Source organism: Ambystoma mexicanum, chromosome 7p (assembly GCF_040938575.1).
Source record: "Ambystoma mexicanum isolate Mex_15411 chromosome 7p, UKY_AmexF1_1, whole genome shotgun sequence".
Taxonomy (NCBI): domain Eukaryota; kingdom Metazoa; phylum Chordata; class Amphibia; order Caudata; family Ambystomatidae; genus Ambystoma; species Ambystoma mexicanum.
Genome location: NC_090939.1, coordinates 275,474,218 through 275,500,095, shown reverse-complemented (window position 1 = coordinate 275,500,095; position 25,878 = coordinate 275,474,218). Strand labels below are relative to the sequence as shown.

General features: G+C 42.3%; 1 protein-coding gene across 1 annotated transcript in view; it reads left to right on the top strand.

Moving 5' to 3' along the window:
- Window positions 1-25,878, top strand: part of SYNJ1 (synaptojanin 1) — a 1,805,713-nt gene that overhangs the window by 2,407 nt on the left and 1,777,428 nt on the right. Inside the window, exon 2 of the mRNA XM_069636346.1 lies at window positions 3,708-3,854. Within this exon, the coding sequence (XP_069492447.1) occupies window positions 3,731-3,854 (124 nt within the window). The 5' untranslated portion in view covers window positions 3,708-3,730. The remainder of the gene's footprint in view (window positions 1-3,707; window positions 3,855-25,878) is intronic.

Below are 25,878 nucleotides of genomic sequence, written 5' to 3'. Positions count from 1 at the left end.
TATTATTAGTGATTTAAATAGCGCTTAATGTCAGATGCCTCAAGCTTTTAGGCGCTTAACCACGTTTCAAACCCATGTTGCGCTGGCATCCTCCTACCAAGGCGAGCGCGTTGCCCCTGAACTCCTCATGGCCGATTTTAAAAAAATTTACCATTTTCAACCAGACCAACGTTTTTATATATTTTAGCATTTAACACAGGATTCTGGTTTCATCATAATTTCAATTGTTCTTCATTGAAATGTAAAACTATCCTTACCGAAGCTTTGACAAGTAGCCATTGTAGATGTACTGTCACAGTTGCTTAAGGAATGTTTACTGAACCTTGGCATGTTCCTCGGGGATATAGAAGACATTTCTGGCCATACTGTAACTGAACAAGCAAGGTCAATCAATACATGTCTATATTTAGTTATCCCATTAAATAGTCGTTATTCTTGCAAAGTAAACTCATTTATTAATGTAAATCTACTGTCCCTCATGGTGCTAAGTTTACACAGAATCAAAAGTGGAAGTTTAATAGTGCTGACTCAGTAGGTGTGTTTTTCAACGTACTCTGTTTGGGTTTGTCTGTTCTGTATACATTTACCTTTTTGGCTTTCATCTATCTCTATAGAATAAACTAGTCCGTGCATACATACGTAAAACAAACAAAGGCAGATATAATGGGTCTGACTTTTTAAATGAGTGTGAGTGAGTAGGTGCATGTTTGAGCATGGTTGTTTTCGTAGATGGACGAATGGGCTAATAGGGTGCTATGGGTGGATGGATGAGTGAATGGATGGATGAATGAATGAATGAGCGAGGAATGTAGGTAGATGGATAGTCGGTGGGTCACTATGGTTGGGTGTATGAATGACTGGGTGAACATGGTAGTTTGTATGGATAGATGCATGAAAGTGATTGTGTGCATGGTGGAATAGGTTTGACAGGGTGGGTGGATGAGTCAGTGAATATGTTTGGGTGGGTGGACCTATGGATGAATGAATATGGTTGGGGAGCTGGATGTGTGGATGGACGAGCGGGTGACTGGATATATTACTGGGCAAAAATGTATGGATGTTAAGTGAGTTAATACGGTTGGATGAATGAATGGGTGAATATGGTTTTATGCGTGGGTGCATAGGGGAGTACATGACTAGGTTTCGATTATGTACTGTGCTAAGTCACCACTACAGTAGTTTGAGTGCTTACGCTTATCTGTGAAGTGGCGTACTGTGCCCCCACCCAGGGTATCCAGACCTTAGTCTCACAGAGGAAGGACAGTGGGCAAAGAGAAGATAATAGGATTCGAAAGCAAGAAATAGATGCTACCAACAAAGGGAGCATGCAGTGGGGAAGAAGTTATTTGTGACCGCATCGGTGCATGTCAGTCTTTTTAGGTGGACCATACTTCTGCAAAGGAGAGGAGGTGGTTATGTCCTTAAGTGTTGTGATAATTGGGCTATGTTTCCAAGCCATATTTTGAGAATGTTGAGTTCAGGCTGAATATAATGTTGGGGACATGTGGGGCTCGATAAGTGTGCTCTGGCAATCCCGAAAATGTGGTTGCTTATTTCCTGTGCATCTCTATATGGTGTCCCATAGATAAAGCTCCATACTGTTAATTCTGCGACTGCCAAGCCCGAGTCAAGTATCGCTTAATCAAGAATAGGCTGTTCACAAAGGTGAATGTTTTTGGTAAAAGCAGGTAAGGGAATGAAGTGGTCAAATATGGTAATATGGAAAAAGCCTGTTATCATGATGTCAAAAAGTTTACAAGTTTTTTCTGTTTCGTATCATGCTAGATTATTTTTATTCCAGTGAGAGAGTGTGGTACTTTACTTGGGAAAAGGCTATCAAAAGTATAGTAACCAATACACATCTGCAGCGAGGAAAATATTCCTCCAGCTTCCTATTATTTATTATACTTTGTGTACCACAACAAACAGGGTAGGCAGGGAGAGAAAGGCCAGGGGTCTGTCCCCTTATGTGCAGTGACCGTCTCCCACCGTTTCGAATGAAATAATGAATGAAATAACGAGTATGTCTTTATCCCATGAGCTGTTAGGCTTTTAGTCCTTCCACAATGACATGTTCTCATTGTCAGCCCGGATGCTTTGAAACCATGCACAAAAGAACAGGAGAGCAGACACCGTTCTACTTGCTTGTTTGACTCTAAGCAGCCAGGTTCTATAGACAGACACTTTGGGAGGAACTATGAGTACTTTTAAATGATGGTGGATTTTAACTGTGCCCCCTTAACGGAGCAAAGCCCTGGATCAGGCTTCCTGAGAGTTCTTGAGGCCTGCTGGTAACTTCATGGGGGTGGTTATAGGTGTGTGGAAAGCAGATTCTTCTTGGACGGAGGCTGGCCTCTTTTGGAAGTTAATCTGCATAATCCAGTGTACCCTTCTCCAAGTGTAGTATGATTGCTAGGGACCAAGTCATTTGCAAAGTGGGGACTTTGCTAATGCACCAAGTTAAATGATTACCCATAGACCTTCTTTATGAATAATCTGCAGAGGCACATGTGTGGATCAGTGACAGCCAACCGCACACAAAATGAATTGAAAGGGGCAGTTCAAAATTGAAATGGACATTGCCTCATAAAAGTATACTGCCATGAACAGGACAGACAAACAATCTATCTGAAGATGCAGCGTGAATACCATGTTAAAGTGTACTAGATTTGCATTCATTAATACAATACTATCTTTATAATCTCATGGTTGGCTCATACCTGGCCGGTTATGTATGATCCTCACGTTGTGGTGTCAATGAACACTTGCTGGAAGGAAGGGAAGCCCATATGGACCGTCTGCAGCCTTTTGATGTCCCATCCACTACTCTGAGGGGAAAACCAGTGTGCAGTACAATTACTCGACCGCACATTGAGACAACAGTTTAAGTGTCTTAACATTCTACCTTCAAGGCAACAATTGGCCCTTTCAAAAGGCGAATAACTATTATTGTTTTGGTATAATATAGTGTATAGTACTACTGTCAAGTACAGTTTAAGGGTAATCTAAGTCACCTGAATGCCCTGTGGCCATATACACCAGCCGTTCTTAGGCCATGTGCTTTATATGGCACATACCTTCTTGGTATTCTGTGTATAATGTTGTACCAGCTAATGTAATGTTTTTGTGCTTTAAATCCTTGGTGAGCAGGCGGCAGGAGACCTCCCAATTTGCATTTCTTTTTTTTTACTTCCCCACCTGCGATTTTCTTATTTGCACAAAAAACTGCTTTCAGAACTGCTCCTCCTTCGTTATCGCACTGTAAATATCCCCACATGCTTTGCCCTTGAAAGCAAAGGTATCCGTCCCATCTAGCACATGTGCAGAAGATATTCTTGCTTTCATGCTGTGGTCGGCAGTGTATGTCGGTGCTTATATAGTTTAGTACATTAATAACAAGTACAATTTACTGTAGCTTTGGGAAATCTTGGTGCACATGCGTCAATTGCTTTGAACATTTAAAAAGTTATTGTGGCATTGAAAACCATGTTCGAAATTACTTCTCAATATTTCTTAAATTGCTGCTTATTCCCATTTTTGTTTAAATCCTGTGTAAATAGTGATATTCTCGCTAGGCGCTACTGAAATGTGCCGTACATGTACCCGGATTTAAACGAGAACAGGTGTATCAACGACAGGACGTGCATGTGTCTGTTCACTACGTGTTATTGTATCTCACTTAGAAAGTATGTGGCCTTTTCTTTTAGGGTGAATTTTGACCGGAGAGGACATGGCTTTCAGTAAGGGATATCGGATCTACCACAAGCTTGATCCTCCCCCTTTTAGCGTAATTGTGGAAACCAGAAACCGGGAAGAAAGCCTCCTTTTCGAGTCCGGGGCTGTGGCAGTTCTGTGTAAGTTGATGCACCGTTTCTCATTTGCGATATGCCACTATTATACTGTGCAGTAGTCAGTGTTCTCTTTTTCTTACTTAAACGTGACAGAAGAATCATAGCAAGAGGTTTTGTTCTCCATCAGTGGGTAGTCTTGATGATGTTTTAAATCTTTCGATTCTGGTTATTTGCAAACTGAAACTATTAAAAAAAATTGGCAAAGGCTATTCCGCCCGAGCTTGTTTGGGAAATGGACTTCAGTGTGCTTCTTTTAAAAATATCTCTCAGCAAAGGAGGTTCTGCATGGCAAAACAAAGAATATACTGGCCCACCTGAACTTTATCAAGAAACTTGGCATTTCTTCAATATGCATAAAATTAAATATTTAGAACTAAAAGGTTAATTTGCTAAAGCTCAAATAACTGCTGTACAAAATAAATTAAGTCAAAACTATATACCCATCCTGTCCAATATAGTACACACTTACTCCGAGCAATCTTGAGAACTAATTTCACAATAACAGTTTATGTTGCATCATAACTCACGATTGCATTAATAAATGTTTCATTTCGCAATACATTTCATGAATGACAATGCTTGATTTTCTAGACCGAGAAATGACCTGACCCTCTCAGGTTACAGTAATGCACGACTTTAGGGAGGGTTGGTGCTATGTTGTTCGGCAGAAACCTGTGCAGTTCCCTTAGGGACCACTGCAGAAAGTTTAAGACTACAGGTGTTCGCAGTAAAACCACTTGGTAGCAGTCTGTACCACCCAGATTTATCTGGTAGCTGTGGCTGAGCAGTCAGACTTCTCTCAAAAAGAGTTAGGCAGTATATAGAGTATATACATTAGGTACAAAAATACAGTAGCACAAACAAACACTGACCAGTGCTTTGGTATAAAAGTATATAATTATTTATTTAACAACACACTTGTAAAAATACACTGGCACTAATATGTCAAGCATGTTCAAACACAGTCACTAGAAATATATACACCTCCCTGATTAATTATTCGACAAGTCTTAGGAAAAGAGCACCACTTATTATCAACACAGAGGTGAGCGCTTAACCACGATGGCACACCAATAATTATTTAAAAAGGGAGAGAAAAGGCAGAAATAGGAAAACACACAATACCAACACTTTTAAAGAACCACAGCAAGTCAAGAAAGGCAGGGTCTACTGTAGAGCAAAAAGTTCATAGGCCAGACCCACTCTTGGAGAGAGCAAGGCGGAATGTGCCCAAGATCACATAGTTGAAGTACACTTTAAAAGTCTTTGCAGATAGTTCAAAAAGGAGTTAGGTAAGTTCAGAAAAGTTAGTTAACAGGTCCGAGGTCACCCCAGGATAGAGAGTCAAGGATTTACGGGACACCTTGAACGGTCTGTTCCAAGGGAGACCAGGCGGGACACAGTACCTGAAATGGTGAGAAAGCTCCGGAGGGTGCAGTTGTTCCTGGCAGCGGGTGCAAGTCGGTGCTTTGTCCAGGGGAAGAGAAGATCTCGACGTGGAGGAAAGCTGGAGATCGTTGCACTGCCACGGAAGAAACCAGCCGCAGAGTTTCCCGGTTACAAGGTACTAACCTTTTATTCGCGGTAGTGGTTAAGCGTGGCTATCCGGCCGGCGGGGTGCTTGGCACGGACGATTCGACCACGAGACGATCCAGGAAGGCGAAAAAAGGGCGAACTGGTTAACCCCACCAGCTCAAAGGAAGAAGACTCTCCTGGAAGAAGATCTTCTCTGTCGTTGGGAAGTGGTCAGTCGGTTCAGCAGGGCTCCACAGGTGGTGTCGTCGTTGCAGGTCGGCTCAGCTTCTCCCTCTTTGGATTCTTTAGGTCCTGTGGCGACTTCTGAAGTTCCAGTCCCCAAAGCCCTGCTTTTATGCAGAAAACCCCCTTTCATCAGTCCTAGCTGTCACTCAAACATGCTAAGTGGTGAGCCGCGCGGCTCACCACTGGGGAAATCACACAAGAGTGCGACTTGAGTTGCCGAGGCAACTCAGTCCAGGGTGCCTATTCCCCCCTCCCACACATCCTGTAGACCCAGACAGAGCGGCACCACTCTTGGAGGCTTTTGTGCAGAAGCCTGCCAAAAGTGGAACAAAGGGCTCGACTTGGGTTGGAGTTACAGGGGCGAACACAAACACCATTTTAAAACCGAGTCCTGGCAAAAAGACCCAACCGGGGAATAAATATTAAATAAATAACCCAGCGGTATCTTTAACATTGCACCACAAGTGGTGCGTTTAAAATGAATGGGAAAATCCCATAGGAAATATTCCGGTGGAATATTTCGCGTGGTAACCACTGCCACCAGCCAGAAACTCGACAAGGGGGGGACTGGACAGTGCCCCCTCGAAAAACTGACCCAGGGGCAATCAAATTACCCCTACCAGTACTTCCACAATATGATGGTTTGTACTGGTTCTGTTCATAATTTAAGACTAGTAAAGTCAATGGTGACTTTACATGCCCTGGCAGACAGTAGTCAGTCCCAGGGTATGGAGTCTATGTTTGAGGGCCACTATGACACCCCTGTGTTACTGCACTGAGGGTGCTGTGTAACACACTTACCAAAAACACATGAAGCCCTATGGAGTAAAAGACCCCATAAAACATATTACAAAGTCAAAGGCCATTCTCAAATCATGCCTAAGAGTGGGAGAAAAGAGTCTCACTCTTAGCAGGAGAAAAAAATAAACCCCAAAAATCCAGCAAAGTTGCTGGGGGACTCACTAGGTTTGGGAAATTAATAAATTCAGTCAAAAGTATATACCCATCCTGTCCAATATAGTACACACTTATTCCGAGCAATCTTGAGAACTAATTTCACAATAACAGTTTGTGTTGCATCATAACTCACGATTGCATTAATAAATGTTTCATTTCGCAATACATTTCATGAATGACAATGCTTGGTTTTCTAGACCGAGAAATGACCTGACCCTCTCAGGTTACAGTAATGCACGACTTTAGGGAGGGTTGGTGCTATGTTCACACACTAAGTTGCAGTAACAATCGGAGAACATATTTCTGTGCTTCATTGTACCATACCTTAATAAGGGCAAGTCCAAAAATTATCTTGGTCTTGCTGTAGGGGAACACTGTTCAAATTGTTTTGCCTCACGCTGCATATGTATCAGTTTTAATATAAGTTCCTCATAGTGCTCCTCGTGGAGTGTAGCGGCAGACTCTTAGAGCTGGATAGTAGGCTATCATTCTTTACCTGAAATTGTTATAGAACACTGCTCAGCAAAACATGGCTCCTGACCAGGGTAAATTCCATGGCGCAAAGCATCATTGATGTCTCATCTCTCAACCCATAGTGGGATTGTTGGCTTCTGCAGGTGCCAACTGTCAAAGCTACATGAATTTATCACACCGATTCAATCCTTGGACACTGTTTCTTAATGCCCATATTGGCCAATTCTTGGTTCTTGCAGTCGCAAGTGTGTTGAGTAATAGCCAGACTGTTCAGAGGGTATATCATTCCTGCATGCTTGGCACGCTGCATACCACTAACCACACACTATTTTTCTTTTTTTGTGGAATCTTTGGAAGAATGCCTGAAGTCCCATTTGTCAGGGATTGAATTTGTAATGATGCATGATGGTGCTTACTGCTAAAAGATGAAAATATCCTTTGTGTGATGACCATTGTTTTATGTCTTGGGCATAGATACAGTTGCAAAACAAATCCTTCTAATGCCGTGTTTGGAATTTTGAATGTCTGCCGATTGTCTTTAGCTGCCATTTTTCAATTTAATGAATTAGAAATCTGCAGTTGGAAATTCTTCCACTAAATAAAATTGAATTAATGTTTAATTCCTTATTTGCAATGGCAAAACGCTAAACAAACATATTTAAAACGGATAGGAAGAATTTGCATTGATCTCACCAGTTGGTAATGCTGTCTTCATTTTTTTACATCGTAAAATGATAGCGCTAGGAAAAACGCAATTTCCAGTAATAATCTATAAAACAACTCAATTTACATAAATGAGAACAGAGATTACATTGTGTCTGCTATCTGTAAAAACATTTATCCACCTCCCGATGATCAATCGTGTCTTTCAAGGTGTTCGATTACCAGTTCACTTTCATCTTATTTTCTCAGTAGGAACTTCATCTGTCGATTAATCCACCCCTCCATCCATCTTGGCTGCTGCCACATTGCCTCCTCGGGGGCCTACTCTCTCTTGTACCGCTACATCCTGATTTCTTGGGTGTCCTCAACTCTGCACCACTACCTGGTATTCCCTCCCTCTCTTCTCCACGCACTCCAACGCCTCTGTACACATTGCTCGAGGGATTCCCTTCTCTGCCTTGCCTGCTGCTGTAAATGTTCCCATATGCTTTCCTTTTTTACCACCACCGCCTCCTCGAGCATGCTCTGGGCCTCATCACGAGTATGGCAGTAACGCTTAAATGTAGCGGTAGTGCTATTACCGCCGCATTAAAGGGTCCGCCAGATCATGGCCTTTGCGGATTTCCCCCCAGATCTTAGCTGGGGGAAATCCACGGCAAATTTGCTGATTTTCGGCACTATTAAGTAATAACGCGAATTTTCTCCATTGGGCCCAATGGGGAATGAGGAATTTCCGAGTGGGCCCAATGGGGAATGGGCACTTACCGTTCCACCAAACCCGTGATCTGGCGCTAATAGCGCCGAGGGTTTGGCGGTAGGGCTAATAGTGCCGGCGGTAATAGCGCCAGTGTTACCGCCCAACTCGTGATGAGGCCCTCTGTCTTTTGGCTGCTTTTGCAAGCTCACTGTTGCTCTATTGCTGCAGACTTAAGAGCACCCTTTCATGGCTACAGCTGATAAAGCACCCCATCATTGTGGGCTCTTTGCAGTATCCCTTCCTTCAGTGATGAGCAGGGGTAAACATTTCAAGTTGCAAGCTACTAGCCAGTCATAAAAAGTCAGCTGTGCCTCAATTGTAAACCTTCAAACATAATGCAATGTCTTATTCGCCAAGAGTCAAATATCGCTAGCCATTCGCTAGTGGAGAGCGCACATTTTGCACCCTCCCTCAAAGGCATTATTCCTCTATCCTTTTCTCACTACAGTACCCTTTCCTGGGACGTCGCGGAGGTTGGGGGGTTCGCTGCTCTCCAATCTGCAGAGGTATTTTATTTTATTTTTTTAAACTGAGGCTCTCTATTGACTTTCATTTGGCTGCACAGCACACCTTCGGGGTCTTCTGCTTTGATGTCTCTTCGAAATGTTGTTCCACTTCGTTGCGTGGTTCCTAGCTCCACTTTGGCTGCTACAACACTGCCTTGTTGGGCCATTGTCTCCTGTCCTTATTTTGCTGCATTAGTGCTTCTTCGAGAGACATGCCATGCCATGCTCTGCTTTGGTTCCTGCATTTCCCCTTGTTCAAAGACCTTATTTGTCCCTCTGTCAGCTGCTGCTGCAAACATCCTTTCTTGATGGCTCTTCTTTTTTCCCTTCTGGTACAGATTTCCTTCTTTAAGGTGTTTACTTTGACTCTTTTAGCATACTTCCTTCCTGCTCTTCCCCACACTGCCTCTCACCACAGCACGCCTTCCTTGAGGACTGGCCGCCTTGCCTGCTGTACCACGGTACTGTGTGAAAATGTAATTTTAAACAAAACGACATTTTCAAAGCACGATTTAGAAAGACCGCTCTATGACTGCACAGCAGTCTTTATAAACTTAACTGTCACGCCCCCGTCGCACACGTGTGAACGCAGTGGCTGTCAGGCACGGCCTAGAAGAGCACTGATAGACGGAAGTGAGGTGTGTGTGTCTGTGTGTATGTTGAGAGGTGGTGTTTGGAGTGTGTGTGGAGAGGGCTGTGGAAGAGGGGTGTATGTATTGGCGTATGTTTTAGTGGGGGGAGGGCTTAGGGATGGTTATGGGTGAGAGGGTGCAGGAATAATGGAGGGGTTTGGGGGTGAAATCCCCCGATTTGAGAGGTGAGGGAGGTTGAAAAGTAATATTGCGTGAGTATTAAAGGCTGCATCAAATCCGGTGGAAAAAAACGGGTCTTTTGTGTGTGCAGCTTTTAATATTCGACAATATCACATAGAACCCTGCAGCACTCCTTCCGATGAGTTAAAACATTATCTAACTTGGTTGCTGCCACAACCATTACATGAAGCCCCCCACTATGATTGTATCTAAATTTCTCTTTGGTCAAAATACATTCTGGTTTTCCAGTTTTAAAGCCTAATAAATGGTACCAGATACCCCATGTCCTCTTCAAGGAGAGTGATTGGGATAAATGGATAAGCAAAGTGAAAACCTCGTCTGATAAGCTACGCTTTTATTTACAATAAGAGCACTAGTTTAACTTTATTAGAGAAGGTAATCGAGTTAAAACATTGGGTTCAAGGTCTTCTGATCTTCAATGAGGAGAAAGTATTGGCAGTCTAGAGCTAAAAACGAATGCTGCTCCCGGTCCTGATTAAATACCAGCATACTTGATTAAAAATGAGACAGTTATCTGCGTACCCTTTGTTACAAAACCCTTTAATGGTATTACTGCAGGATATGACCTGCCGAGTAGTTGGCAGAAGGCCGGGATATTGTTCCAGTGAAAACGAATCTGGACAACAACCACCCTAGATCTGTTATTGATGATCTCCCTGAAATCTGTGGAAGAGTTTTATTATAAGAGTATAGAAAAAAGTTTCAAATAAGAATATCCTTTTGAATGCACAGGCTGGTTTCCACAAAGGGAAAAGCGCGGTGGACCCGTTACTATGGTTGCATTTATTGATCCAGAAGTTAGTGATTTTAAAAGGGTTAAGCTTGTACGTTGTTTTTGTTGATTCACCAATTACATTTGATTTTGTGCCCTGGGTTAGATTATAATATTCAGCCTGGGGGTACTTGTGGGTGTTTTATTCTGTGTTTGTAATTTGTTCAGCTCAAACACTGCTAAGGAGAGTTGTGGAGAACATTGTGAGACTACCAATTGCTTTCCTATCAACCATGGTGTCAGAAAGGGAAGCGATTTAGCTCACCTTCTGTGTTCTCTTTACATAAATGTAATTGCAATGGAAATAGGTTGGAAGCGCATGCCTCCCAGTCTTGCGGGAGAGAAGATAGACAGAATTGTAATACTAGCTTGCATCATGTCGAGGCGGAATTGTGAATATTGGCTCGAGTCACATCCAGAGAGAATTTGTGAAGACTGGCATTGCTTCACATCTAGACAGAATTGTAATACTAGCTTGCGTCACATCCAGATAGAATTGTGAATGTCAGCTTGCATCACATCTAGACAGAATGTAAAAATTAGCATTGTGCCACATCTAGACAGAATTGTGATGATTAACATGCATCGCTTCAAAATCGCGATGCCACTAACCAATCCTACTAAACAATCTCACCCCTCTGCATACACCTCACACTCAACACAAACCCAACCACACCTCCAAAGCACTACAAACCGCACGCACTTCACTACATTGCAACAACAAAACATAACACACAGCCCCGCACAACAACCCATACGGCTACCAACCGAAAAGCACACCTAAACTCAGGGAACGGTGTTAACCGAACTGAGGCTGCCAACAGCAAATCACAGCTCTCTTGCTCTTTTCACACTAAACCTTACTAACCCATCCCACCCTCTCTCCATCTCAGATCCGCCAGAGCACCAGGGGACCACTACGGTGATGATAGTCTGCGGTATAAATATCCTTTAACATAACATAAAATAAATGGTATGGTCTGCTTTTCTATAAGAAAGTGAAAACTACACATCATGAAAAAAGGCTGGGGCACTCTTCTTTTCTGTGCTTTTTTGTTCTGATTTTAATAAGAAAAAAACGAACTCTATTACATAAAGTGCAATGAAATGAATTCACAAATCGAAAAACTGAAGGAAAATACGTTTGATTGCAGTACTTTGTTGAAAACTATATGCCAAGAAACCGCGCAGATGTGCCGCTTATCTCCATGCTGAATAAGACGTGAACACAACATGCGATTTGAAAGCACCATTTTTTTCAACAGAAAACTGCAAATACGAATACTTCAATCAAACCAAATCAAGCTGAAAATAATAAATGAGTTCAAGAAAACTAGAGAATCTAGTGAATGAGAGAGAATGCACAGAGTACTTAGAATTCATAGACGCCTGGTTTCACAATGAAAGAACTGTTGTGACACAAGGTTTCTGCCGCTTACATTTAGAAAGCTCCATATGTCACCTGTTTAATACATAGCAAAGGAACTACACATCACACTTAACAACAAAGCAATTGAGCGGGTAGAATCGTTTGACTACCTGGTGCAACGCATAGCACAGAATGGGGTATTAGCATATGTAAGAGGATTCAATTCAACACTACAGCTAAGTGAATGCCTAGTCTGGGATACTGAATGGAAACCCTTATTGATATATCTTTATGTCCAGTTCATGCATTCTGGATGACTACCCCTATATAACACCCCTCTCTTAGAATCCCCCTGACCCCCCTGAGCCAAGAAGTAGTTCTGTTTTGCAAGTTAAAAGGTTTATTTGATAATTTAAACAATAGATATATATATCACACTTTATACTAATTTAATAATTGAATATCACACCTAATCTGAGCAGTAATCAATAATGGATAGTCTGGCACTAGCACACTTCTTTATAATCAATGATGAGTGGTTATAGGATGGATAAGATAGCAACAATACTTTATGGTTTCAAATGGATGCAAGGTGGAATGAAAATGCAGTACAGAAATACTCAATATGCGTTTTTTTTTTTTTTTTTTTTTGATGCTGCAGTTTATTTGTAAACTTTTTCATCATTTGCTTTAGTTGGATTCGCTTTTTAACTTTCGTTTGTTTAGTTCGAGTATAGAAGATAGGAAGAGGGCAATTGTGTAAGTGTACTTGTTGTTGTGGCCGCTTAGGAGAGCGGTCCATCTTTCTTGCGTACACATTTGTGTCGATGAGAGTTGAAAAAATGCACCGAATTCTTTGCGTTGTGTGGCGAGTTCATTGCATTCCATAACGAGGTGGAATATGGTTTCCTCGATTTTTTGGTCTTTGCAGAACCTGCAGTAGTTGTCTTCGAGCTTGATCTGTCTTTTTGTGAATAGGTATGCTTTTGTAGGAAGGATGTTTAGGCGAATTTTTAGAAATGTTGTTCGAATGGTTTGGTCTGGGAAGGTTTGCAGGTAGGCTGGTGGTTCGTGGATTCTCCTATTATCTTTTGTGCATTGTAGGTTCTGTTTGTAGGTATTTTTTTGTTGGATGGTCTTTATCCAGTCGTTGTGCAGCAGTTTCGTTTTTGCGTGTTGTGGACGAAGTGTGAGCAGTTCTTCTGTGATATTTTCACTATCCATTTCTTTTCTCATTGTATCTTTCCATTTTTTCAATATTGTCGTGTTGAAGGTGTTTTCTTTGTGTCGCAGTATTTGAATTGCTGGAGTTTTCCCATCTGTCAATATTTTCCGAAACATGTCTAGTCTTTTCCATTGTACGACTGATTCGATTGATTGAGTTGCCAGTTCGTAGCGTATTCTTGGCATTGGAAATGTTTGCGGGAGTCGAAGGACTTTGCGCCAGAAAGTCGCTTCATATTTTGTCCAGTTGACTCTCTGAGCGTTCAACATTGCTTCGGTACCGTAGGTCAGAATCGGAATGTACTTGTGTCTGTAGTAGGAGATAATTGGCTTGAAGGAGAACTTGCCGTATTTTCTGTGAAGGAGGCAGCCTTGTCTTGATAGAGTTTGAGATGTTTGTTCGATTTTGTCTATCCACTGCTCTTCTGATTTTGACTGGTTTATTGTGATCCCTAGGTATTTGAACGATGTAACATTTTCTATTTCTGAATTGTCGATCGTAAAGATACATTGGTTTGTTCTTTTTTTTTGATGGTTTGGTGAGGGTCATTGTCTTTGTTTTTTCCGTGTTGATCGTTAGTTCGTTTTTTTTCATGTAATGGCTTAGGTCTGCTAGTGTCGTTTGTAGCCCAGTCGGTGTTTTGTCTAATAGCACAATGTCATCAGCGTATGCCATGATTGGGACTGGGATCGAGTTGATTTTGGGGGGATTGGTTTTGTGTGATTTTAGATGTTCTTCGATATCGGCAGTGAACAAGTTGTAGAGTGTCGCTGCGAGAGGACAGCCTTGTTTAAGTCCATTTTCTGTTGGTATGGCAGATGTTGTAGCTCCTTGTCTCGACAATCTGACTTTTATCGTGGTTTTTGAATACAGCAGGATAATCGGTTCTAGGATATCAGATGGACAGTTCCATGTTCTAAGTTTCGACCATAGTTTTTCGCGTGAGATTGCGTCAAAAGCCATTTTTAGGTCAATAAATGCTGCGTAGATTGTCGAGTTGGAGTTGATGGCTTCATGTTTAATTACTTGTAGTAATATCAGGTTGAGGTTTGTTCCAACATTGGCCGTGAATCCTGTTTGTCTGGTCGAGAATTTATTGTTTTTTATGGCCCACGCGGTGAGTTGGTTTAGAAGTACTGCTGCAAATAATTTTCCTAGCGGATCGAGCAAAGCGATCGGTCGGAAGTTTTGGGGGTCTTCTCTAGGGCCTTGTTTGTGGATTGGTACGATTACTGCTGTTCTCCAGGAGTTTGGTATTCTGTGCAGTTTATTGATCAGTTTTGTGATGTGGCACAGGAGGCTTGCCCAAGCGTTAGGATCTTCTTTGATTATGGCATTGGATAGTCCATCAGGGCCTGGTGCTCTGGAAGTGTTGAGTTTGTTAATCAGGAGGATGAAATCTTCAAATTCTGCGTGTACTTTCCATGTTGGGTCTGTTGTGGGTTGTGTGTTCTGTTGATCTGTTTCTCGTGATGCATAGATGGTAGTAAAGTGCGTTATCCATTTTTCTTGGGTTACATTAGCTGTAAGCTTCTGCTGTTTTTGTTGATTGTCATTGAGTAAGTTCCAGAGTTCTTTTGTATTGTGGGATTTGTGGATTTTCAATATGTTCTCTGCATCTGCTTGCTGAATGAGACTTTTTTGTGATTTAGTCCAGTTTCGATGGTTGTTTTTCAGAGTTTTGATCTGGTTTGGGATATCGAAAGCTGGGGTTTTCTTTATCTGTCTTATTGTTCGGTTTAAGGCTTTTTTCCTTTCGGCAATTTCTTGGTTGTAGAAATGTCGATGGTCTTTCTGCGGGCGATTTTTACTGGTTTGTCGGAACGGAATTAGGATCCATTCGTAGTCGATTTTTAGAGCATTTGTCAGACTTGCCTGTAGGAATTTTTCCGGTAATGAGGCTAAGGATGCTTGTGGGATTCTCAGTCTTGTTGTTGTTCCGTTTAGTTCTAATAGAGGAGATGGTAACCCCGGCTCTCTTTTTTCCAGTGCCGCTTCAGAGTGGGTGGTAAGTTGATTATGGTCGCTCCTATCTGTTGATATCGTCTGCACGTTTGTGACTGATCGGTGAAGTTTTTCAGATAGGAATATATAATCGATGATAGCATGGGATGAACCTCTGCTCCATGTTGGTGTATAGGGTTTTGAAGTGTTCCCTTGACTTAGAAGGAGTAGGTTGCGTATCGTGGTTTCTTTTATCCATCTCTTTGCGTTTGCCGATAAATCTGAGTGCTTTAAGAGGCCACCGTTCTTATCGTATAGTTTGATGTTCAGATCGCCACATATTATTACTTCCGATGACGGATGTTTAGTTGTGGCCTCATCGATTGAGATGAAAACTCCATCTAGGAACGTATCTGTTGATATTGCTAATGGGTTCCAATAGAGATTTAGGATTAGGATTGTTGAGTTGTCTTTCTCTTCTCGCTTTTGCTGGTTTTTTGTATATATTATTGTGGTCAGTTGAGTCCAAGGGTTTATGTTTTCGGAGAGTATTACTGTACTGTGAGGGTTTATCTTGATTAGGGTGAGTAAGCCTGAAGCGGGTCTTCCTTGTTTTTGTACGATAGCTGGGTTTAGAAGTGTGATAAAACCATCACATGCTGGTGGGTCGCTGAGCCAGGTTTCTTGGAGGCATATGAATTGGTATTGCTCTAGTTCAGCGGCTGAGTCCGTAAATAGATGGAGATTTCCTCTGGTGTTCCACGAGCACAGTGACCACGTAAATCCATTGTTCGTTAATTGTTATGAGTTAGAGTTCATTGAGTATTCTGTAGATTCTGTTTCTGAGAAGGTGGTTTCGAAGTCATAGATTCTTCTAATTGCATGGGCATCTTTGTCTGGTCGTTGGCTTCTTGTTGAGTCTTCTATAGATTCAATGTCTGATGAAGGAGTTTCAAAGCTTGTTCTGTTAGGTTTGTTATTTCTGTTTAGGTATGCTTCTTCTGAGGCACGATTTGAGTTTCTGTCGTCAGTTGCCTGTTTTTGTTTCCTTTGGTCGATGTTTTTTCTTTCGTAACTTGCTGTTGCTTTATATTTTGGTTTGCTTGGTATTCTTGTGGATGTTGAGGCCCAGCATGAGAAGCCCAATTTGTGCAATTGTCTTCGTGTTGATATGATGAGTTCTTGGTTATTGGCGTCCGAGAGCTCTATGACGATTTTATCCAAGTTTCGATCGTCTTTAAAGGTTATCAGATCAAGGTCTTTTGTTGTGAGTTTATGCAAGCGAGGTATTACGCCAAAAAGGCGTAGTAGATTTGTTCTATTTAGGGTTACCGGTTCCAGGTTTTTATTTGCATTTTCAATGTGGATTTCATATATTTCATTTTGTCGTAGTGGATTAACAAATGTTGGTCGCATCTGGCTTTGTTGACTGGAGTCTTGTGGTGTTGTTGTTATCGAGATCGACGAGATGGGGTCGTAAGCTTCGTCTCTGGTTGTGGATGTTGAGATGTTTTTCATTGATATCATCGAAATTTCTTCTAGGGAGAGTTCAGTAGAATTGTCTTGATTTTGTTTCGCATGTTGGTCAAGGATTGTGGTATATTCATCGATTATTATGTAACTCGTCTGGATTATTGATTGCGAAGCCTGTTGATTGTTTTCTGATGGTTGTTCTTCGTGGGTGGTCCTGTTGAGCAGTTCCTCATCGATCGGCGATTGTGGCAGGATAGGTTCCGCTAATTTGGGTTTGGTCTGGGCTAGATGAACTTGAATGCTTTGTGTGTTGGCAGCTGGTAGTTTCTTCTTTGATTGTTGAACAGTTTGGGCGTTCTGGTTTATATTTCGTAGAAACGCTCGAGAGCCCGTTTGTCGTTTTTTGTTATTTTTCTGTTGGGTGGGTTTTATTTCATTTGTTGTTTTTTCTTTTTCGAAAATCTGAAAGTTTTCATTTGGGTTCTTTGTTATGTTGCTTGGGGTGATGGTTTTTGTTTTTTTGTTAATAATATTTTGACTCGGTTCTTTTGGTACTTGTGGGCGAGGTCCGAGGTGGTTTCAGGTAGTTGTTGTGTCTGAATTGGACATTGTGACGATTTTAGAAACGGCGGGCTTTGTAGTCGTTGGTCGTTTGGTCTGGTTGCTTGCTGGTGATGGTGTTCTTTGAGCATCTGTACTAGTTCTCCTGTAAGTTTTGTTTTCTCTTGTCGGTCTCCTCTCGCGATCTCGGCTAATCTTTGTTGCCACCGGTGTGTCTCGTCTGCTTCTATTGTCAGTCTTGATTCCACTGTCGAGACAAAGTGTTCGATGTGTATCTGTTTTGAGTGAATTAGCGCTAGAAGGGTCGCTTGATCTTTTATTGCATCTTTCATATCTTCATGTAGTTTCAAGAAGGGGATCATCGACTGGGAGAGTGTTGCGATGAGCATGTTTTGCAAATCTAGCATTGTTGTTGGGATTCTTGGGTGTGTGTCTTCTTCAGCTTGTTCGTGGTTGTCGTTTTTCTGTTGGGGGTCTTTTGGTTTTTGATTCTTGATTATTGGGTCTGGGGTATAGTAAGATTCATCCGAGTCATAGTTGAATCGGGATGGGGCAGTTTTACGTTCATCCAATTCTGGTTGTCGTTCTTTTTTCATCAGCTTGTTTTGGTTGCCCTGGGGGATACATGGCGTTGATGTTAGTTGCATTGGGTTTGCTTCCGTTAAGTCTCCACATACTTCTTTTCTTTTTTCTGCAGTAGTCATGATTGACTCAATTTCAGTAATGTTCAGTGATAATTTTGCCGGTCTGTTTCTTGTTTTTGATGTTGTTGGTTCCACTGGGCTGGTGGATTTGACGGAGTTGTGGGTTTTAAGCCACGCAAGTCGTGCTAATCTTGCTTTTTCTTTTTGCTTCTGTTGTTCTGGTGTTGGAACTGCTGGTTTTGTAATTTGGTCTTGTGTTCGTTCAATTTGTTGGCAGTTTGAGGTAGGCTTGAAGCCGATATGGTGAGCTGTGCGTTTTGGCTCTTGGTTATTAGCAATTTCCTGAGGATTGCTGACTATTTCGTGTGGTTTCTTCAATTCCATGGATTGTTGATTTCGGATTTGTTTGTCCGGTGTTAGATCCTGTTTTGTGGGTGTCTGCAACTGTTTGTTTGTAAGTTCCATGGGTTCTTTATTGCTGGTTATAAGATTTGTCAGGGTGTCTTGTGTCCTATTGTTTGGAGGATCTTGTTTTGTGGGCTGGTGGTTTGTGTTCAGAGCAATTGGAGGATTGATCAATTGCTGTTCAGGTTCGAGTTGAAGAGCCGGTAATGATGATACGGACATGGTGGTTTGTCCAGTTGTTGTGGTTGGATTCTGAGCTTGAGGTTTAATGTCCGGTCTATTCATCTCGGTTGAGGTAAGTTGCTGATTTTCTACTGTACTGTGTGATTCCACTAATAGTCGAGGGGATGTCACAATGGGATTAGCAGATTCTAGGTTTTCTTCTCTGAAGTCTTCTGAGTTCTGTTTAGAATGTGAATTCTGTGTCAGGGACTTTGGAATTTCTTTATGCAATGTCGCTTTCTTGAAGGATTGCTCCAGTGTTAGCTGCAGTAGATTTTGGTCCGTTGTATTAGCGCTCGCGGTCTTGGCTGTTTGTCTTGTTTTTGGACGTTGAGTTGGGTGTTGTTTGTTGGTGCGAATTATTGTCATTGTTTCCAGGTTCTAGTTTGCAAAGTTTAGGTTTTGGGAGGTTCCTATTTGGTTTCTTAGAATACTGGCCCCCTGGTTACGGCTTGCTACTGTTGTCTTTATCTAATTCAAACGATTTGGTATTTGGTGCGGTCAGGATCCAAGGGTCGAACCCTTTCGGTCTCCTGATCAGCGGGGCTGCGCAGGTGTATCTTCGTTCCGCTTTTCTGTAGAGGATCAAGTTGCGCTTTCAGGATCCAAGGGCCGAACCCTTTCGGTCTCCTGATCAGTGAGGCTGCGCAGGTGTATCTTTGTTTCGCTTTTCTGTAGATGATCAAGTTGCGCTTTCAGGATCCAAGGGCGGTACCCTTTCGGTTTCCTGATCGGTCAGTAGTACGGGGTTGTGCGATCGTTTTGTTCCTGTGGGGCAGTTAGAGCTAAGTTTTCGGGATCCAAGGGACGAACCCTTTCGGTCTCCTGATCAGCGAAGGTAGGCAGATGTTTGCTCTTTGCGATTTTCTGCGTTAGGTAGAGTTGGAGGTGGTCTGTTGCAGCCTTCAGTTAGTCGGTATGGATCAGATCAGGATCCAAGGGTCGAACCTTTTCGGTCTCCTGATCGGTAGGCGTAGATGGATATTTGTTCTTCACGATTTTCTGCAGTGGGTCGATTTACGGTTTGTCTGTTGTAGTTTTCGATTAGTCGACAGGGACGTTGACGTATATTCTTTCTGTTCTGTTTGATCTGTTCTTTTGGTGTTGTAATGTTCAAGGTCTAGGGCGTGCGGCGTGGAGATTTTTTTTTTTTTTTTTTTTTTTTTGTAGTTAAAAGGAGGAGTCAGCACGTTGAGTGGCAGGGGCGGGGCTGCAAAGGCACACGCAGCAGAGGGCCCTGTTCGGTGTTAGGTGGAATGGAGGTACGAGTACGCCAGGCACAGGCAGGCTCCGGTGTCAGAGGGGAGTCAGAGGGGAGTCGTTCAGGGGAGTCGTTCAGCTCCAGGCCAGCCGATACGGACACAAGAGGGGACAGCGCAGCTGTCAGCTGTGAGAGGCAGGTCACCTGCAAGGTTTTGAATGTCTTCGAATGACTCGGTAGGCGGATTTTCTGGGGGGGCGCCGCGGAGCCTGCAGAGCCTAAAGACCAAAAGACTCTGCAGCAGGCTCCGCGGCCGCTCCGCGGTCTTCTGGGTATTTTAAAGGCACCAGGTGAAAGCAGGTGAAACAAAAAAAGGACAAGAAGCAGGTCCTCACAGGGTTCAGGAGCAAAGGCTGTAGAGTCCTCTCGCAACCGCAACCAAAAGACTCTGCAGCAGACTCCGCCCTTTATGCAATGCAAGGAAATGGAAGGAAAGCACACAGTTCTCAGAAATGCAATCAACTATAATTCAGTTCACCCCAGCAAGCTTACACTACAGAAGTTGGAAACACAGGCCCAAAATGCTTTTATATGTGCTGGCAATGAAGTGAAAAATACGCTAAAATGCTTTTAATTCCCTCTAGAGGTTCAGGGTGAGTGCTATCAAGTTAATATTAGTCCAGGCTCACTTTAGCAAGGATCTAGGAGTAGCTAGCAGGTTAAACGAATTTTTGGCAACTGAAAGCAAGAAAACTGCTGTTTTCACACGTTGAGAAATTTGCAAATCGCGGCAAAATTCGCGAGTGCGTTTCTCGCGATTACAGAGGAACTACAAGGACTAGCACTATCGTTTTGGGGCCCTAGGACAGCCTAGGATCTCAGCTTCCAGATGAAAGTTACTGCAAGTCTCTAGGACAAACGGTCACGGAGATATGAGCGATTAAATAAAGGTAGTTTTTCGGATTTGGAATGTTAAAATTCAAAAAGACAAGTGACAGCAACTAGAAAATGACAGGTGACAGCTTTACAAATGACAGGTGACAGTTAGGAGGCAGTTCTACTTAGATTAAATAGCTTGGATTAGATTATTTTAACTAAGAGATTGGTTCTGCACAGTTCTGCTAGGTACTCACACTATATTCTTGAATTAAATGGGCCTCGCCACGGATCTGGTCAGGTTTTAGACTGGACTCTGGTCTGGTCTCTGCACTTCACAGTGATCTGGGTCAGCTCTGCTCTGCCTCTGGTTCTGGATATTGATAGATTTGAAGTCTGGATCTCTAGATGTGGATAGATTGAAGTCTCTATGTTGGCTCTCTGAAGGTTGATGGAGGTAAAGTATGGATTTTCCCGGCAGAGCGTCCCGCAGCAAATGGATTTGAAAAGTCCCTATCTGTCCTGTCTGTCTGCTTTTATGTGTTTTGAAAGTGGGTGTGTGAGCAGCATCACTAAGCTCTACCCCTCTCCACTTGTCATTGGCCAAGCTTTCATTTCTCCCCTGATTGGGGGAGCTAAGTTGTGTCAGAGTGATGTCATTTTACAGCCTGCAGAAAGTCCACTCCTCCTGTCAACTTGCACACAAATCTAGATTTGAACCAAATACATATTTGCAGAGGTACATATTGTTTTAAAATCATATGCACCCCTCACATATCACAGGAGGTGTACCCTGTCCAGATCTGCTCTTCCTGGGAGCTTGCATTCAGAAATGGCGACATTTGCACTTTTTAACTGGTTTCGCAATATCGGACATTACCCCAAATTTACACACATGTGCGCAAGGAGTATGGACATTAATTGATGAAGTGTCAGATTTTTAACATGCATACATTTTAAGTAATACCCTCTTAACTGCTAAAACCCCCCTGAACATACCACCGGGTCCTAACACGTCTTCAAATGTGCACCGAAAAATCACAAGAATTATGGCATCATTTAAATAATTATGACAAGTCCGTACTATGAGTTATTCATCTTTTTCTAAAACCATATTCTGGCTACAGGGGTGTGTCTTTTCAGGTCACAGTCACCAGTCTTTCCAGTTTCTGCCAAGCTCAGAGACCCTGCCCCTCCCAGCTTCTGCCAAGAGGAAGCTGTTTTACGACACCTGCAATAAACCATCTGCCTGGGCCCTGGAAGGCCCATTGTTCAAGAGGAAGCCATTTATGGCCCCCATAATAAAACATTTGCCTGAGTCAGGACAGGGCTTCGTTCAATTTCCTGCAGAGGCCAGGTAATTCAATCAGAGAAATGTCATATCCCTTTTGGTGGGAGCAGCAAAATGCAGGTCGGCCTGGGAACACAGCTGTTGTGCAAGTCTCAACTCCTGTCGGGGGTAGCTGGTGGGCAGAATTCAGTTCCTTAAGCCAGGTTTCAGATAAAATGTCACTTTTTGTTCCCCAGTTTAAGTCAAGACAATTTTTACATATGCAGCTAGAATGCTGATTCTAAGTTCAAAACTATGACATTTAAACAATTGCAACCTATGTGACACTCAAAAGTAGGTCACTCATTTAATTTAAACATTTCGATTTTGGTGGTTTTAATCCAGTTTCAGTTAGGCTGCTGACATGCATAGCCCAGCCAGTTTTGTGATGAACATTGTTTTAGGCTCATCCTCTTTCCAGATTTTGTATGCCCACAAGACTTTATTCTGCCAGATGTCCGCTGGTGTTCAGTGAGATTTTTGGATGTGTTGCAAATAGGCATTTTGAGCTGGCATTCAGAGAAACAAAAGGTGATTTTAAAGTGCGGTTTTTCCTTTGGCACACATTTCACTCATGGCACCCCGGCCCATCCTGCTTGCATTGGTGGGTGGCAAGTTAGGCAACCATTTTAGTGTGCACAACTGCGCGGTTTTCATAGATTCTGGCGCACATGTGGGCTTTTTCGGCCATCTTGGATTTCCTAAGCCCACAGCACCAAATGTTGTAGCATAATAGTCCAAACGGGGGTTAGAACACCCAACACATATTGGACTTTTTAAATGTGACCTAATTTTTTTTGATCGTTTTTTTGGGAATTTCAGTCAGATTTAATTAAATATATATATGGGATGGGGTAAGGGAATAGGTTAAGGTGTGGGGGTTGCTGGGAGTCTTTCCCCTCCCACCCCCACATTTTAGAGCAAATAACCCGAAAGAAGTCGGTCAAATTGTAAAAGGTCAAACATTTTCGATCAATATCAATTAGACCTAAACCCAGAATGGCAGATGGTCATCTCAAAGGCAAAGAGTTTTTGACAATTACCAAGTCTGGGAGAGGGGGCACACTCCAATTCTTGAAGAAATATCGCAGATGAGTGAATGCCGCCGCAATGGCTCTGTATTGAGTGCGTTTGCTTCAACCCTGTATGGGGTAGACGTTCGAGGTATGCTGCCACTCAATTCATTAGCATAAGCACTTCTAGCTAGTCCCCCAAATCCCCCATTAAGGTTAGAACAAGGACTTGAGCCTAGCAAGGTGATGGCTGAACTAAATTCCCTGATCTACTAGATGAAATATTGGCCTTCACCAGTTACATCAGTATAAATTGGCCCTCAAGGATTTTTTGGGCACTTGATGAGCAAAGTCCTTATCTTGCCTAAAACGTATTCTCTCAATGGCGATATGGGAAAAATCTGTAAAGTGTCACGCTAATACTTTGAAACAAGCGTCTGATGATTGTCATATAAGTAACTTATTGGAAAAGAGTTTGCACAATATACTTATGCAGCCCTCCAGATAAGATGCATGTTGGACTTTTTTACGCACTTAAATCTTATGAATATGGCACTTTTCATTTCCACAGCAACCCCCGTAGATCATGGAGTACACTGTTGACAGCCATAATCTGGTAGTTTAACATCCCTCTGCTGCTCAGTCATTCCGACAATGGGGGATTCTGTGTGGTACTTGGAAGTTAATTAGTTTGTTTTTGAAATTTGCAAGTATTTTGCATCATGAATAATATGACTCTTGTTTTAGGACACTTTGGGGAGTAATTTAGACTTGGTATTTTTATTGAGGCTTATTTGAAAAACGTGTGGGGTACAGTGTAAAATTGTGTCTTAAACAAGTGCTGTACTTGTGTTTTTTTCCATTGTTGTCTTCACTGGCTTTAACAGATGCAGCTCAGATGCAGGCGCCTCATTTGCCCAGGTTTTGCACTGTGCAAAGTTGATGGCGGCTCTGAGTTGAGCAGTGAATTTCACTGGCCTTTCATACTAGTTTTTCTTTTTGTTTCAGTGTACTTATGCAGCCCTCCAGATAAGATGCATATTGGACTTTTTTACGCACTTAAATCTTATGAATATGGCACTTTTCATTTCCCGTGCCCGAACATCATTTCACAGTCAGTGCTTCTGTGGTTAGAATCAACTTATAACTGCTTTTCAACAGCTTCACAGTGTTCAGTATTCTGCGACATTGAAGTTTTAGCAACACTTCAGGGTAAACAAGATTCACATTAGTGCCTCTGAAAATTATGCTCCTCTACTTCTCAATAACCTTTCCAGAAGGACAGCCTTCTTGCCACGCTTGTTACCAAAATTTTGACAAGGATAAGATCTTATTCTACTTGTTTCTTGGCTTTGGCAATGTGAGTGTAAACCAGCGTTTGTTATATGCTTCACAAAATATGCGCAACAAGCTTCACAAACTGTCTACCATTCATTAGTTCCCTTTCGCCTTTTGTAATATTTGTTTTATTTGAATAGCCTTGTTCTTGGTTTCTTTTGGCTTGGGCAATGGTTGTATGTATTGGTTTTTAAGAATGTTGCCCCCTCAGTTTTTTGGGCTCTTAACAAACTCACACACTTAGTTATTCGGATTTGACAAATGGTACTTTCGCTGCTTTTTGATAGTTCGGTATTCAAAATCCCTTTTTAGTATCTCCCCCACTCCCTTAAAAAAAATATCGAGGTTGCGGAGTGTCGCCTGTAGGTTCCATGGGTCGATATCGCCGCAAAAAAAAATGTGCCATTCTTGTGTGGCAATATATTTGAGGGGATATTAACACATGGAACCCCAAGAAGCCAGTTTACAAATATTCTCTGGAAACAGCAAATTTGCTTTTTAGATTTAACGGATGTCCCTCCCAATTAAACGTTTTTAGTGGTGATGAAAGCGGCCATATTGGCTATGTTATGGTGAACTTGTTATCCTGGTATACATTAAAATCTTTTGAAATCAATTTGAGAAGTGAGGGTGATCAGAAGCCCTTATGTTTTACTCTCTCTGCGACTTACACGCCAATGTAACTCTGATAACAGCTCAGCTATTTTGTTCAACAAACAATAGGCATAGTTTAAGGTGGGAGGATCCAGCCTTGGAGGGCATTTTGCCATTGGCCTACCATCAATTACTCCTAGTGTTCGAAGTGGTGATGGTTCTGGGTTTTGTGAATGATAGTGTCATTCTCAGTTCAGCTACTTCCATCCCTTTTATCTTGGTAAATGTTCTCACAAAACCAGTGTGGTGAAAGGCCTACAAACCCGCAGAGAGAGCTGGTATGACCAGGAGTGTAGGGCAGCCAAATCAAAGCTTGCCGGAGCACTCAAAAATAGGGAGGATGGTGCTCCAAATAGCAGTCCAAAATTATAGGAAGGAATACCAGATGATTTTAGCTAAGAAGAAAAAAGCAATCTGTAATGACCTATAGGACTCCCTAAAGAACTCCCTGCTGGAGAAAATCTCCAGGGAATTCTCGAGATTACTAGCAAAGGGAAGTGGCTCCCAGCAGAATCCCGTTCAAACGGCCATCTAGCGGCCCTTGGCAAAACGAACCTCCTTCGACCCCCGTATATCACAAGCAAAATCAAACATTAAAGAATTATTCTCCATCCTCAAAGAAGTAGAAACCCCCATAGCACCACCTGATACTTGTATCAAAGATAAAAACTGGTGCTCAGCAATTCAGAATTCTTTAGCTAACAAGATCGCTACCTTACAAAACAAAATCTCCTGTAAAAAAGCCTCCTTAAATGACCCCCACCTGTCCAAACCTCCCGAAAAGCAGACTCCAAAGGAAACCACCTGCTTCAATTTCTCTAAAGTCACCACATTGGAAGTAGAAAAAATCATCCTGTCACTTAAACCCTCCAATTGTCAAGGAGACCTGTGCCCTACACGGCTCATTAAAGACGCTGCCCGTGACCTCTCCCCTTTCATCATGAAGCTAATTAATGCATCCTTCTCCACTGGCTCTATCCCCAATAATCTAAAACAATCATGGGTATTCCCACTACTAAAAAAAAAAAAACACACTCGACTCGGCCACG